This window comes from Mus caroli, unplaced genomic scaffold (genome assembly GCF_978045245.1).
Source record: "Mus caroli unplaced genomic scaffold, Mus_caroli_1 scaffold_16, whole genome shotgun sequence".
Classification (NCBI taxonomy): domain Eukaryota; kingdom Metazoa; phylum Chordata; class Mammalia; order Rodentia; family Muridae; genus Mus; species Mus caroli.
Window position 1 is genome coordinate 85,400,779 of NW_028227271.1, and position 17,140 is coordinate 85,417,918.

Consider the following 17,140-nt stretch of genomic DNA (forward strand, 5'->3'; position numbering starts at 1 on the left):
ATGGAAAGCCAGAATTTGAGATTAATTTTGTATTTTTCTAAAGAAGACTAGCAGGATTTAGCCAGATTGGCTAGTATGGTGTTTCTGATTTAGTTCTACAACAAAGTAGAGTACTGCTTAACTGCAATGTCTAGTCTTCACTTCTTTTCCTAAGAACTACTTAAAGTATGTTCCTGGCAATATAGAAAATATTAACCTTGTGCATTAAATACTAAATGTATATGAAAGGAATATCTTCCAGTCATTCTGTGGTAGAACATTGTCAAGGTCCTAGGCTCAATCCCAGGCACCAAAGTTCTAACACACACACACACAAAAAAAAATTAGTCAAATTGAAAGCTACAATATGTCCACATGTTCCACTGCATCCTTACACATAATCAAAAATGATGCTTATCACAAAATTTAGAATAATAACTTCTGTCCCACAGCATTGCGGATGGAAGTACAAAGCTTTTTACTTACTTTGTTGAAAGCCTTCAAACAGATGTGAATTCATCTCTGTCTAGAAAAAGCGTGTTTTAACCAAGTAGAAATCACTATTATTCAAAGTGTACTTTGTTGTCTGCTCATTTATATTGTCATTAAATGCTTTGATTGTTTTTGTTTGTATTTCAGATTTTGAGATGAGCTTCCTTAGATATTCTCACACAACACAACAATGCATGATGTAAAGATGGTCAACCTTAGGCTGCACACTGTCCAGGAAATGAATTTGTTCAGTAAAAGCTTCCAATATAGAAGATAATGGAACCTGTAAAGCCAGCTGCAGTCCAGGCTAATTTCAATGCTTCGGAAATAAAGCTACAGTATCTTTTAACTATACTCAATAGGGCGAACAGGACTCAGCAGAGAATAAATATGTTATGTTCACTTCAAGATCAGTTAAAAAGCAATCTACTCTGGGTTATAAAATCAAGGTGCAATCCTTGTGGCCAGTTCAATCAGGGAAATGGCTGTTGGACCAGATTTCAGTGAAAATGTTAGCGGAAGCCCTCCCTGCACTCATTAGCAGAAAAAAAAAAAAAAAAAAACAAACAAACCGATGAGGGCAGCCTGCAAATTTCTCTAGAGAACAGAGCAACGACGCATGCTGGCTGCCTGGCCTTGAAAGATGTGGACAGTACTTCTGACTTTAGAATCAATTGTGAGTTAGGACAGTAAATTTCAACAGTTTGTGTACTTTAAAAAACAAACAAACAAACAAATTGACAAAAAAACTTGTGGAAGTGTTTGGTACACTGATAAATACTTAATAACAACTTAATAAAAACTTGCTATTAACACTTTGTTTTTGGTTTCCTCCCCCCTTTGAGAATACTTTTTCATAGAGTATATTATATGGATGGTTTTTCCTCCCCCATATTTTTCAAAATTGTTCTCACCCACCCAAATCCATACCCTTTCTCTTGCTTTAGAAAACAGGCTTCTAAATAATAATAAAATAAGATAGAACAGAACAGACTGCACAAGCAAACCATTAAAAAAAAGGGGGGGGGGAGAAAAAGCACATGAAACACACAACACACAAAGACTCAGACACATAAATGTGCACACAAGAATATATGTGCAAAGAATGTATACACATTAAAAACAAACAAACAAACAAACAAAGGAAACCATAAGATATAAGGAAAAGACCTGTAAGGTTAAAAACTAAAACCAAAAGCCTGATCAACCATTAAGAGACAAAAACTTAAAAGACCCCACTGGTTCTTTTTCTGTTGGCTATCTTCTACTGGGCACAGACCTTTTCTCTCGAGTGTGCTCAGTTTATTACCATTACTGCTTTAACTTTACTTAATACACTGTCAAGAAATATGTATTTGCTGTGTATTTTCACTTAATTCCCACAGATAAATAAGAATGACTCCAGTGGGTATATATTATGACTAGACAAAAAAAAAATGTTTCAATGTTGCTAGTATGTCCCAGGTAACTACCATGAATCTGTGAACTTTACATTAGTTGAGAGGTGGTGTGTTTTGACGGTAACATTCCCTATTCAATTACAGATTGAATTAGTCATCTGGGAAGATCATCCCCTTCCTTCCACCCTCCTTACCCAGCAGAATAATGATGCAGAGGAGAATGGCGATCAAGGCGCCAGTGCTGAGGCCAGCGGGGAGGAGCAGGGCTTCAGCACTGCAGGACTGCATGTTGCCTTGACTGTCACAGGCGCACACACGGATCGTCAAGGTGCCCGTGCTGCTCTGAATTGGGTAGTCGTTATCAGATATCACCACTGGCAGTAGATAGGTGCTTATTTCATGACGGTTGAAGCCATTCTTTCTGGTTAAAATTCTAGCAGTGTTGTCTAAAAAAATTAGAAAGCATGGCAAAATAATTTATAGCAGTTTGTTTCAGTGTTAACTGTGATTTTTAAATAAAATGAATTATCAGATTAGGTTAACTATGAATTTTTCTATTCAATCTTCATAATGCAATTCAAACTAGGCAAGGTATACTAGATAATATGAAGAATGTAGCACTATGCATTGCTATATATTAATTTGGAGGTAAGGATCTTGCTGTGTAGCACTGGCTGGAATTGACTAAGATCAGTTTGTCTGGTCAGGCTGCTGAACACTGCTGTTATAGAAATGCAGGCCCGTACTCAGACTCCATTATTGGTTGGGTTTCAAATGAATATTACATAATGGTAAATATACTAATTCATTTATGAAATCTGTACAGATGATAAATACTCTAGAGGTTTTAAAAAGCAAGCTTTTATCAAAGAAAATAATCACTTAAATTGTTTAAATTCACACATATCTGAGTGTGTAATTTCACATTAAAATATGCTTAAATCCAACAATTATGAAGAAAATACGATCATTTAAGCACATAAATCAATAAAGTTATCTAAACCCATTAAGATTCTAATGTATACTCAAAGGTTAGCAAATATTTCTCAACAATGCTTCCACTTGCTAAAACGAAAATATGAGAAAAAATATATAAACATATATATTATGTGTGTTACTAATGGAAAGCTTCCTATGACTGTTGGGGAGTAACATAGCATTTCAAAATATGTATTGTTTCAATAAAGTCAACCATAGAATTAATTACTATGCTGCTGGTGAAGATCAGTTTCCCTATTCAGATAAGTTACCCTGTTTTCAATATGAACTACAGATAAAGGTAGAAGTAGTTTATTCTAGACTCAAATAACCAATATTTAAAGACCTTGGAGTATGTTACTTTCTATCTTGTTTTATTGTCAGATGAATGCAGTCTTGATTTTCAAAAGACTGTCTATATGGCCAGTATAGAAACAGGAGTCAGTCAGTTATTAAGTAAAACAAACAGGACAGAAAAGAAAATAACAGTCATATCCTGGATCAGTAGCTGAATATATATATATATATATATATATATATATATATATATATATATGATTAGAAAGATGTTAACTATCTTAGGAAAGCAGATCTTTAAAATATTAGAAACATCTGAGCAAATTCAAAAATGGACTTCTCAAGCATTAATATCTCAGATTGTAGTTTGCAGTTCTAGTATCTTGTCTAGGTATCTTGCCTTTTAACCTCTTGAATCTTATTTTTGCAATATTTTTGCCATATTTATGAACCAGTCATTTTTTAAAAAATATCTCTATGATTCTTAGTTTTATGAAACAGTATTTTTGTTGTTGTTGGTTTTGTTTTTTTTTTGAGACAGGGTTTCTCTTTATAGCCCTGGCTGTCCTGGAACTCACTTTGTAGACCAGTCTGGCCTCAAACTCAGAAATCCGCCTGCCTCTGCCTCCCAAGTGCTGAGATTAAAGATGTGCACCACCACCACCCGGCCCGAAAGAGTATTTTTAAATTGTGATAAATATTATTTGGCTTACCACAGAAATAACCCACTTTTCAAAAAGGATTGGTATCATTATAATTCAGATATATAACATGAACTTATGGACAAGCAAGGGCAAACATCACAAAAGCTGTATCTTTTAATTGATTCCTGTATAATCACAACTTTTTAAATCTTTACCCAATAACATAAAACAGTAACGTACATAAAATTAAATCAGATTTTTCACCAAATTTAATGGAATGCTATTCAGTGAGCGCTTTAGGTTGTTATTTGTTTAACTTTATCCCTTTAAGTAAATTATAGAGAATTGTGAATTCTTTTTAATATAACAAAATGATAATCTATGTTAAAAGTCAACCGAGGTGAGTCTTAAATGGTTTCTCCAGGACATTTGAAAGGCTGCACTATGATAGCACCAATTCTAACCTATCTGTCTTTTGAATATCTAGTTCTCAGCCTCATAGGAAATGAATCTAAACTAAATAAACTCAGAAATAAGTATTGTCAGATCAGTACTGAGGATTCAATACAGACTAATCTAAAACCTATGTTTAGGTTACCAAGTTCAGCAAATTGAAATTATACTGGATGTTGTTCATCTGAAATTCAGAAACAGTGCAGCACTGTGTATATTAACTGCCAAGTCCATGTTATACTTTTCTAATCCAATTACTTTACGTGTCTAGGGTGACAGAAAACATGGCCATTTCAAATCTTAAGATTTAGTGAAACGTGTCTCAGAAGGATAATTTCTCTTTGACTCACTTATTTGTTATGTGAGTGTTCTACTGGATGAAATCGCTTGGTGAGTAGATAGCATGATGTAAATGGTACAAGGTTTTTAGTTGTTTTATGGCACTTTGGAAACATCCTGGAGGGAATATAGTCAACTAACTTTGCTAATACATTTCAAACACTGAAGAAAGTAATGTATATTGGCTAATGTGCTTATGAGATTTATATAAAATACATCTGCAGCCACAGTAAGGCAAATATATCTTTTAGCATCAGAAGCTGAGGTCATTATTTGCCACGAAATGTATTAAATATAGACAAATTCTAATGGCACACAAACCCTAGTCTAGAGTCTCATAGTTCTCGTGACACACATTTGTCAACATTTTAAAAATCATAGCTGTTTTCACAATGTGTATCTAAAATGCTTTATGCCTTTTATGAGAACAAAAAAGAAATAATTTCAGAGATATGAAATTTGTATTTTACAAAAGACAATAGCATTCTTGCTGCTGCAACAAGAAATGTGCAAATGCTTTTTCCCGATACTGTGCCTGTTTAGGATACTATTATGTCCCTTTAAATTTTGTATGATAGATATGCACATAATCTTTACTTCCTTCAGCTATTCATGTCTTATCATGTTTACAGTATTAACTTATTATTTGTAGCCTTTCTAATCATTTCAATATTCAACTTTCCTTGAACTCCTATAGTTTTATAATTTATTTTATTAATTAAAATTTAAAGGAGCAAATAAGCTCAAGAAAGGTATTATCATAATGCATTACTAAATATGGACATGAAGAGTTTTTTAACTCTACGTCATTAAGTTCACACATAGGATAAATAAATGAAATTATATGTTGCAATAATTCCTATTTTTAATATTTTGTATGAAAACAGTATAAAAATGACCTTCATTATCTTGTACTGTAAAGTTCGGATTCACAGCAGCCAAACTGAAGAAAAACTTCTGTCCACCTAAGGGGTCATCTTTGTCAACTGCACTTATGGTCTGTATCAGCTGCGGGAAAGAAAACATTACAATCATCTCATGTCTGTGAATAGAATAGGGATCATAGATGCCATTTTGAAAACATACATAAAAGTACCATTATAATGCCTGAATAGGTTATATTTAAGAATACATGCATGAACACACAGGCGTGTACTCATATACACATTTTAAATTGAACAAATACAATAAATAGAAGAGAACTTCTCTGTACTTCAAGTTGAAAACATAGTGCCCTATCTTGCTATGGACATCACGCATCACATTCATTATGTTTTCACTACACATGTGACAATGGATCAAGCACAGGCATGTACATATTCTTAGGTCACCTTACTTCTTTTTCATTTATATGCATCATGATTTAAGAAATTCATCTGGAATAACAAAAAACCTAGGATAGCAAAAACTCTTCTCAAGGATAAAAGAACCTCTGGTGGAATCACCATGCCTGACTTAAAGCTGTACTACAGAGCAATTGTGATAAAATCTGCATGGTACATGTATAGCAATAGACAAGTAGACAAATGGAATAGAACTGAAGACCCAGAAATGAACCCACACACCTATGGTCACTTGATCTTTGAAAAGGGAGCTAAAACCATCCAGTGGAGAAAACACAGCATTTTCAACAAAGGGTGCTGGCACAACTGTTGGTTATCATGTATAGGAATGCAAATTGGTCCATTCCTATCTCCTTGTACTAAGGTCAAATCTAAGTGGATTAAGGAACTCCACATAAAACCAGAGACACTGAAACTTATATTTGGGAAAGTGGGGAAAAGCCTCGAAGAGATGGGTACAGGGGAAAAATTCCTGAATAGAACAGCAATGGCTTGTGCTATAAGATCGAGAATTGACAAAAAGGACCTCATAAAATTGCAAAGCTTCAATAAGGCAAAAGACACTGTCAATAAGACAAAAAAGGCCACCAAAAGATTGGGAAAGAATCTTTACCTATCCTAAATCATATAGGAGATTAACATCCAATATATATATAAAGAACTCAAGAAGGTGGGCTCCAGAAAATCAAATAACCCCATTAAAAATGGGGATCACAGCTAAACAAAGAATTCTCAACTGAGGAATACCGAATGGCTGAGAAACACCTGAAAAAAAATGTTCAGGTTCCTTAATCATCAGGGAAATGCAAATCAAAACAACCCTGAGATCCCATCTCACACCAGTCAGAATGGCTAAGATCAAAAATTCAGGTGACAGCAGATGCTGATGAGGATGTGGAGAAAGAGGAACACTCCTCCATGTGGGATTGCATGCTTGGACAACCACTCTGGAAATCAGTCTGGCAGTTCCTCAGAAAACTGAACATAGTACTACAGGAGGATCCCGCAGTACCTCTCCTGGGCATATATCCAGAAGATGTTCCAACTGGTAAGAAAGACACATGCTCCACTATGTTCATAGCAGCCTTATTTATAATAGCCAGAAGCTGGAGAGAACCCAGATGCCCCTCAACACAGGAATGGATACAAAAAATGTGGTACATTTACACAATTGAGTAATACTCAGCTATTAAAAAGAATGAATTTATGAAATTCCTAGGCAAATCGATGGACCTGGAGGGCATCATCTTGAGTCAGGTAACCCAATCACAAAAGAACTCACATGATATGTACTCATGGATAAGTGGATATTAGCCCAGAAACTTAGTATACCAAGATATAAGATAAAATTTGGGAAACACATGAAACTCAAAAAGAACGAAGACCAAAGTGTGAACACTTTGCCCCTTCTTAGAATTGGGAACAAACACCCATGGAAGGAGTTACAGAGACAAAGTTTGGAGCTGAGACAAAAGAATGGACAATCTAGAGACTGCCACATCCAGGGATCTATCCCATAATCAGTCTCCAAACGCTAACACCATTGAATACACAAACAAGATTTTGCTAAAAGGACCCGGATATAGCTGTCTCTCGTGAGACCATGCTGGGGCCTAGCAAACACAGAAGTGGATGCTCACAGTCAGCTATTGGATGGATCACAGGACCCCCAGTGGAGGAGCTAGAGAAAGTACCCAAGGAGCTAAAGGGATCTGCAACCCTATAGGTGGAACAACAATATGAACTAACCAGTACTGCTCAGAGCTCTTGACTCTAGCTGCATATGTGGAAAGAGAGGCCCATTGTTCATGCAAACTTTATATGCCTCAGTACATGGGAACGCCAGGGCCAAGAAGTGGGAGTGGTTGGGTAGGGGAGTGGTGGGGAGGCTATGGGGGACTTCTGGGATAGCAATGTAAATGTAAATGAGAAAATACCTAATAAAAATTTTTAAAAAAAATTAAATTTAAAATAACATTAGAAACCTATACTTATTGAAGCTTGTAGAAACATTCAAACTTATTCTTAATTAAAATTAAAGCTTTAGTTTATCATTATATGCATATTTGGCTAAAATATTTTCCTGAGTTTTTGTTGATTTAACAAGGAATTTCAAGCTTAAAACATTATGTAAGATAATTTGACGCTGAACAAATTATTATCACATTATATTAAATTACTTTCCTTTCAAAACATGTTATAGCAATAGCAGTAAAAATAGCCTACTTATTATACTCCAAATTATTTATTTCAGAGCCATTCACGAAATTTAATTAAACCATACAAAGCAACATAGTACTTTCTAAAAATAATGAACAAGTATAATCACTTGAATGTTGAAATTATTTTAAAACAGTATTAAATCATGGTTGACTAAATATTTATTATGATAATAATAAAGGGAAACAAATTATAATGGAATCAAAGAGTACAGATACATGAATGCATTCAGAAAGGTAGAAAGAATGGAATTTGGAAGGTGGCTCCTTAAAAGTTTGTAATTTATCTGTTTCTTCTCCCCTAACTCTTCTTCTTTTAACCATGCTTTGAATTTTCCTTTTATAACAGTGATTCATTACTATATTGAAGAAGACAAAAAAAAAAGATATAAATGAAATAACAGAGACTGACCAGAGGACATTTCTCAGTCACTAAAATTAATGTTAATACAGAGAGATGCTAAAAACTATTTAGTAGCAATGGGAAAGGAGAGCAAATGACCCTTTAAAGAAAAATCACAAGGTCTCAAAATAACACTTGTAGCTGTTATTCCAAATTACCATTCCAGTCTAGAACAAGCTAATATATTTTTAAGGACCAATGTCCACCTCTTTACATGAGTGCGGGAAATTATAAGATATACCTGATATCTGCAAATGAAATATGTACATTGATTAAGGATTGTAGCACCAAGGCATTAATTATCAGTTGTTAACTGAAGCACTTTTTAAAAACTCAGTGATATAGAAAGGGGAATATGCTCGTATTAAAGGGACAACAAATAAAACGGCACATAGCTTTGTCTCTATCGTTCTAGAACTCATGCTCATTACGCAAGTAAAAATAAGATTTCCTCTGGATCATGAAGCACTATTTTATTTCATTTTAATGCTAGAAAAGGAAATATACAAACAAAATATAATGCTCTTGGATATGTGTACGTGATGGAGAACATACAGGTTGGTCCTTTCTCAGTAGCAAAGTTGACTTGTACTTTCACAGTCTCCTGCAACTTCAAGGCTATTTCAGTGATCCTAATTGTGATGGTTTGTATATGGTTGCCCTGGAAGTGGCACTGTTGGAGTAAGTGTGGCTTTGTCAGAGTGAGTCACTGTGGGTGTAGACTTTAAGACCCTCATCCTAGTAGTGTGGAAGTCAATCTTCCACTAGCAGCCTTCATATGAAGATGTAGAACTTTCAGCTCCTCCTGTACTGTGCCTGCCTACATGCTGCCCTGCTCCCACTTTGATGATAATGGACTGAACCTCTGAACCTGTAAGACAGCCCCACCTAAATGTTGTCCCTTAAAAGACTTGCCTTGGTCACAGTGTCTGTTCAAAGCAGTAAAAACCTAGGACACTAATATAATGAAGCAAGAGTAAAATGTTCGTGGGTTGTTTGAAGCACGGAGAAAAGAAAGCCTTTACTACATCTAAAATAGTTAACTTTTTCTGAGAGAAAATTAGTATTTTTGGTGAACATTTTGCTTCATTCTTGTCAAACACATGATTCCTGGTGTTTAGAAATGGACTTGAATACTGTTCTCTTGAAAGTATGTGTTGGATATTTTGGGTCTGATAAACCCTTAGCTACCTATTGACTTAATGTGTTATGTCATTTGATAAATTGGTTTAATAACATCCTTAGGTATTGAGGAGTAAACCTAAGCCCCACTCTCTGTGGGAGATCCTTCAAAAAGACTCTCTGAGATGTACATGCCACTTTGTGCCCTTTGACATGAAAATATAATCATCAACTGAAGAAGTGGACATGAGTAAGGGAAATCGATACAGGAAGAGTCAACTTAATTTTCCCACTTCTGAAGACTATCATTTCTGAGGTGTGGGGTATGAGCTAAATAGCCCAATTTAGGCAAACAAGAAGACAGTTAACTAACTATAAGTGGGCAAGTTTCACCCTTTCTACATAAAATGCCCCTTCCTTAAATCAAGGAACTCACAATACCAAAGGCAAGGGATGCAAAGGAAAATGTACTGGCACACAGTTTTATTTCTGACTTACCCTTTTGTCCACACACCAAATGAGCAGAATTATACCCCATGCTGTAGATCTAAGTGTTACTTAAAGAACACATAAATTATAGGGCTACTGTCTGGATTAAGGTACTCAAAAATAATGCAAACATGCTCAGAAGTCCAAGTGTTCAAGGCTTAGTGAGGAACTCAAAAGAATAACCACTCTGTCTTTGCTCATTTAAATGTCATGACTTCCAGTCCCAAATCCATAGACCTCTCATTTCCACCATGATTTTTGCCTTTTGAGAAAAAATATGTAGCCCAAACTGTCCTCCAGTACACTATGTACGTAGGTAGGAAAACTTTGAACTCATGATGCCCCAGTCTCAGTCTCCCAACTTTTTGGAATACTGACACTTGTCATAAAAGACCACTATTGATTTCAATATTCATATATATAAATTTTGTTTAAACAAAACAACTTTTATGCAGTCACATGAAAACAAACTAATCTGAAGAAAAACTGTCCATACGAACATATCTGCACATGTGGGCAGCTGAACAAGAACTGTCCATACGAACATATCTGCACATGTGGGCAGCTGAACAAAAACTGTCCATACGAACATATCTGCACATGTGGGCAGCGAGAAAAGAATGAGTCATATTCTTAATATTAAGGTGGTTAAGACTGGGCAAATACATTGTAAGACAAATTTTTGATTATATTTCTTCATTAATTATTTTCAACCATTCAAAAAGTCTTGAAACAGAGGAATAGCTACAGTGAGTAAGAGAAAGCAGAAGAAAATGTGCAGCCTTTCTTATTTTGAATATTTTGAACACATCAATACATCAGTGTTTATGACTCAACTGTTTAAACGATATCTCTTTAAAAACAAAATTGAATAGTCATGGAGTGAGCAGTGCATGTAGTAGTAGCAACGTGGATAATTTATCACTTACAGCAATGATTTTAACGTAAATCATGCTGCGCTGGCTTGGCCAAGGACTATTTGGAATGGTACTTTTATGGTAGACACTGCTTTATTAAGAAGAAAGTTAGATCTGCAACCCTATTGTTGGAACAACATGATGTACTAACCAGAACCCCGGAGCTCTTGTCTCTAGCTGCATATGTATTGAAAGATGGCCTAGTCGGCCATCAATGGAAAGAGAGGCCCATTGGACTTGCAAACTTTATATGCCCCAATATAGGGGAATGCCAGGGCCAAAAGAATGGGAATGGGTGGGTAGGGAAGTGGGGGGCGCTATGGGGGACTTTTGGGATAGCATTGGAAATGTAATTGAGGAAAATATGTAATAAAAATATTAAAAATCAAAAAAAAAAATAAAAAAAGAGAAGAAAGTTAGAAGCACCTAAGTTATTTAAATATTCAGAAATAAACATTTCCATAACAGTTCAAAGAAAAAAATCCAATTGCAGTAATTTTGGTCTTTCAAACAATAGACATGCTATTGAATTCCCATTACAATATTCACGAGAACAACTTTAGTTATTCTACAATGCAATTTGCATAAAAATATAGCAATGACATTGATGTTTATAAAAGCACTAAATGATGTCAAAATACAACACAGTTTCTCAATGGCTTCTCTATCACTAATAAAATGCTTTTGATTCCCAATTATTATTTATAATATGCAGCTTCCTTCTGTGAAGCTAGCACTCAAGCCAATTAAGAGCATTTCTTTCAGCCATTCCAAGCTTTTCAAACAATAAAATGAGTCCACTGAGGAAATGATTTAAATAATTCCAAACAAAGTTGATGTAGGAAGAATGTTTCAAAAGACTAAAATGAAGTCATTAAGTACTTTATGTGTTGTCACACTAAGGAAAAACAGAGGCAATCCATAGCAGTGAATGAATGGGGTTGTATTGCCTTAAAACATGTAAACATAAAACCCAATACTGATTGAGTGTTTCAGTGGTCCAGTGTACTTGTCTCTGCCTTTCCCTGAGTCCCGCGGTCACTAGCCTTCAGCAAAGAAGATATTCTGAAGAGTTATTCGTATTCCACCTATGGGCTATTAGACTACTGCAATAACAGACTTCTTTGGCAATTTCCCAGGTATCTTATGTTGGAGAAGAAAATGCCTTCATTTCCTGTGCTAGCCACAGGAGAAATTTGTTACCATGAAATAGTTTACACACTTTGGACAATCTCACAGACCACATTAGATAAGACACTGAAGCTGAGACAACGTGGCAATGGCAGGCAGGGTCACTCTTGACCAGACTGCTTCGTTATGCATCTTGCCTGAATTCTTTGTAACCAAACTCTCATTTCCACTCCAAAGGTGGACTCATCGGGCGTCACTGACCCTTTTTATTGGTTCTTCATTTAAACTTGGACACACTGAGAAAATCTTGTTTCTCTGTCTTTTATTTTTACTTATTGAGTTCAAAATGCATGGCAGAGACCAGCTGGTTGGACCTGTCATGGTCCAGGTTCTGACATTAAAACCTGAATTAACACCAACTTCCATTTTACTAAATAGTTATTAATATTGGGTTAATGACACAGAGCAGATTCCAGTGTTTGTTCTTAATTCACAAAGTTTTAAATTTTAAAGTTATTATCCACACCTCAACTTTTATGAGAAAGACAATATATTATTATTTTTTTATTATTTTACTATTAGACAGTAAGAAATCATTATTATTTTATTGCATTACAACTTGTTGAAGGAATTGGGTAACGTGAGTGTTAAAATATTTTCACCATCATAAACGTCAACCACTTTCTAAACGTCTAATGAGAAAATATGTAAATATTTCTAACTCTGGTTCATCCTTTCCAAGGTTTTGACAAAAACACATTTACACACAGCTAAAACAATCCTGAATTGGAGTTGTATAGTTGCTCACCTGTCCTGGTCTGGCATTTTCACATACAAATGTGTCATAAAACACAGCAAATTGTGGAGCGTTGTCATTAACATCCAAAATCCTCACAAAAACAGACACACGAGTTGTCTCTTTAGGATTATCTAGAGAAAGGAAATAAAAATGTTTAGAAAAATATATTTGTGTGTCAGATTCAAATTAGAAACTCATCTTATGGATACTAGGTGCTTACATACAAATACGCATTGCATCTATTCTCTTACATAATGAACAAATGCAATAGAGAAAATTACTACCCAGCTTAATAAATAGTCATGAATTCCCTTGTTATTGATCAAAAGAGTACTATTATTATTTTAAAATTTTCCTTTCAAATTACAGTACAGTATAATTGACTTCATATTATATGTGTGTCTCTACTACTCAATTATGAGATGGGATTATATAATTATTTATTAGATCCTTGCTATATATAGCAATGCCACTTAAATTTTTTGTGTTTAACAACCAAGAAGAAGAAGAAGAAGAAGGAGGAGGAGGAGGAGGAGGAGGAGGAGGAGGAGGAGGAGGAGGAGGAGGAAGAAGTAGAAGAAGAAGAAGAAGAAGAAGAAGAAGAAGAAGAAGAAGAAGAAGAAGAAGGAAGAAGAAGAAGAAGAAGGAAAAAGGAAGAAGAAGAAGGAAGAAGAAGAAGAAGGAAGAAGAAGAAGGAAGAAGAAGAAGAAGAAGAAGAAGAAGAAGAAGAAGAAGAAGAAGAAGAAGAAGAAGAAGAAGAAGAAGGAAGAAGAAGAAGAAGAAGAAGAAGAAGAAGAAGAAGAAGAAGAAGAAGAAGAAGAAGAAGAAGAAGAAGAAGAAGAAGAAGAAGAAGAACTTTGAAATAGATGAGATGCTTGGCCAAAGTCACCAGCTTTGGAACCCACCACTTTATTTAACTCTATAATAAAAACAAATTCTAATAACTACTTTAGACTCTCCTTTTAGAAATGGGACTACATGACAATTTAATGAACTGATTAGAAAAATTAGAGTGAAATACCATTGTGTAAATATTTTACCATATTCATTACTGTTACTCTTAAACCTAACTTTATTTTTATGTATTTTATTTCATTTTTACTCATTATTTTCTGTGCATGTGGGTCTATAGGTGGGGGCACCAACATGCCGCAAGGTGTTTGGTGCACAGAAGATAACCTGTGGTAGTTCTTTATTTCCACAATCTGGAACCCAGAGATTGAATTAGGGTCATCAGGCTTGGCACTTAATGCCTTTTTCTACAGAACCATAACACTGGTGCCAAGAGTGACTTTGCACATCAATTCATTCTACACAAACAAGCCCCAAAAACAACAAATTATTCATCATATCTGTATTTTTAAAAATGGTGAAATTAAGACCATCCAATTTGTCATAAAGAAATATGAATTGTATTTATGATTTTGATTGATGAACAAACTTTTTAAATATATGTATTTATCTTAACCTTAGTTCTATTCTTTTATTTTTCATAATGGCACAATCTGTATATTTCATTTCTAGGCAGTTATTTTTTCAAAAGAGTCAAAACAATGTAGTGTCCATCAAATTAGGATTAGAAAGAGAAAACGAGGCACACAAACACAACAGAATCATATACAGTTATAAATAGAATGAAATTAGTCATCTAAAGACAATGTGGATGGATATGGAAATCATTATAAGTCAGCCTACTATAAAATCAATTACCACGTGATTGAAGGAACATGTTGGGTGAGAACAGTGATGTCATAGAAACTGAGAGAAACATGGAAATTTTCAGAGGCTTTGGAAAAGAGAGGATGAAGAGTGATGAGCAGGATTGATTAATATGTCCTAAGAGAAAGGTGCGATCTGATGTGCTATTTCATACTAGGACTACTACAGAAAATAATAAAATAATGGGTATTTCAAAAATCAACAATTTTGAAAGTTCATAATCAAGATAATTAGAAGTATTTTGGGAAACTGATGAAAATAATACATAATATATACACATAAGAGAATATATAGCATATTTTTGTGTGAACTTCAAGTTGTTATGTATAATAAAGTAAAAATTTTAAGGACAAGATGAGATAAATGAAAAATATAACAAATACAGTTTTAGCACTATTCTTAAATATTAGGGCAAAATAATTATGAATATAACTAATGATATTTGTCTTACTGACTTTTTCTAATATTTATCTTTTACAAATACAAATGTGAAAATTTGTTATTAAATGCAAATGCAGCACATATTAAAGTTTGAAAGATTTTACCATGATGTACTGTGTTTACTATGATAAGAATCTTACTATGATAAGATTTTGGGTATACTGTGTTTTTATTAAATTAATGATCCTATACAGGTAAAACCTGTTTTCTGATCAGATGGATTTATAAGGCTAAACCATTATAAACAAAAGGTCACAACATTGTGGAAAATGTGAAATATAATTACCTTCCCTTCTTACAACAAAACACTATTAATTGAAATTCAACCTTCTTTTCAGTAGAACCTGAATCTTGTTAACTCTTATACATTAAACTACCAGAATTTACTTTGTGACGTTTCAAAGTCTTATTGCACACAATGCAGAGTACAGTACTGTATAGTTGGAGAGTTTTGGCTCAAGAGTCAGTGTGAGCTTTGTCGACTCTCAAGTTCACCACTCATGTGTTTTGATTTTGGTCAATATACTCCATCTTTCCTCTGACTCACATTGTGAAATCCACATCAAAGCAGGACTTCTGGTCTCACAGGTGTTTGATTTGATGAGAATCTTTTAACAAAGCATCAATTTTGAGATTGGACCTCGTAATAGTGTAAATATTACCAATGAAATCACCTTTAGAATCAAACAATATCTTGTTCAGTTCTTTCTATTACACAGGAGTTTAGGCTAATTTTTATCACAATAAAATATACACACAAAAAAGATACAAATAATGCTAACAGTGTCCCTCCATTCTCTTGGATCTGATGAATATGTGGACAAGAAGTAGAAAAGAGAAAAAAAAAAAGAAATAAGACAAATGAAAAAAACAGAAACAGGCTGGACAATGGTGGCTCAAGCCTTTAATCCCAGCACTTGGGAGGCAGAGGCAGGTAGATTTCTGAGTTCAAGGTCAGCCTGGTCTACAGAATCAGTTCCAGGACAGTCAGGGCTACACAGAGAAACACTGTCAAAAACAAAACAAAACAAAACAAAAAAAAAAAACCCAAAAACAAAACAGAAAAAAAATTGTTGTTCTTCAGTGTTCCTACTGCCCTCACTCTTAGACTGTTTGCTAATACTTAGAGTATATGCATGTAGGAGTGGACCCTCAACTCCTGATGTTTCTATGGAGAAGAGTGGAAGGGTATGCTTCTACAACATGCTTTTTACCTATTGATAGAGTGAGACGAATGCAAAATATTTATTTTTATTAACTCATGTTGGAAGCGCTGCTTTCTAATTATGCTGATGGCATTGAAAGAGACAAAAAAATAAGTTTCATAGGTAAGAAATTGCTTTCTGAGACCCTTTTCAAACACAATAAGAAGACTCTTCAGCTTCTTTCTAAGTAACTCAAGGTTCTTTGAATCAAAAGCTAAATCCACAGGAATGAATGTGCTTTATAAAGCATAAGGCCTGGAGTCATCTATTCAGAAAACAGTGCTTACACTAATCTTTTTTTTTTTCTTTCTGGCAGATGCTACAGCTTCTGTATAAATAAAAATATAAAGCATTCCAACGAAGAATCATACTGAATAGCAGCTGGCTTATATTTAACCACCTGAATCTGCCTCAGAATCCTCCAGGGAAACTGTACTATAACAACAAGGCATGAGCCATAAAAGCTTGCAAGGATGTGCGTCCTCAAGTAAGGCCATTCCTTTGCGTGCATAAGTTTTTCCACTCATCCAAAGAGAGACAAGCTTGAATCATTCTCTTGATTCCAGGGCTTTCAAAAAAGGTAACTTTTGTGCATGTGTTGAATGACTTTTTTTTTCAATATAAATTATACATATAATTACATCAAAATCTGATCATTATTGCATATAATAATATATTATATGTATTATATGTTGCACATGATAATATATCATATTACATGCATATATAATGGTATTATATATGATATATAATATAAAGCATATATTGCA

At 34.4% G+C, this 17,140-nt stretch overlaps 1 protein-coding gene and 1 long non-coding RNA gene across 3 annotated transcripts in view; one reads left to right on the forward strand and one right to left on the reverse strand.

The window, feature by feature from the left end:
* LOC147000804 (uncharacterized) overlaps nt 1-676 on the forward strand; it is a 71,764-nt gene extending 71,088 nt beyond the window's left edge. The window contains exon 4 of the long non-coding RNA XR_015045512.1: nt 619-676. This is a non-coding gene — a long non-coding RNA (uncharacterized LOC147000804). The remainder of the gene's footprint in view (nt 1-618) is intronic.
* The window catches only part of LOC110310190 (cadherin-10), a 191,020-nt gene that overhangs the window by 1,070 nt on the left and 172,810 nt on the right, over nt 1-17,140 (reverse strand). For both annotated transcript variants that reach the window (XM_021182917.3, XM_021182916.3), the window contains exons 9-11: nt 13,015-13,136; nt 5,482-5,590; nt 2,066-2,317 (exon numbers count right to left, since the gene is read on the reverse strand). In XM_021182917.3, the coding sequence (XP_021038576.1) occupies nt 2,066-2,317; nt 5,482-5,590; nt 13,015-13,136 (483 nt within the window). The remainder of the gene's footprint in view (nt 1-2,065; nt 2,318-5,481; nt 5,591-13,014; nt 13,137-17,140) is intronic.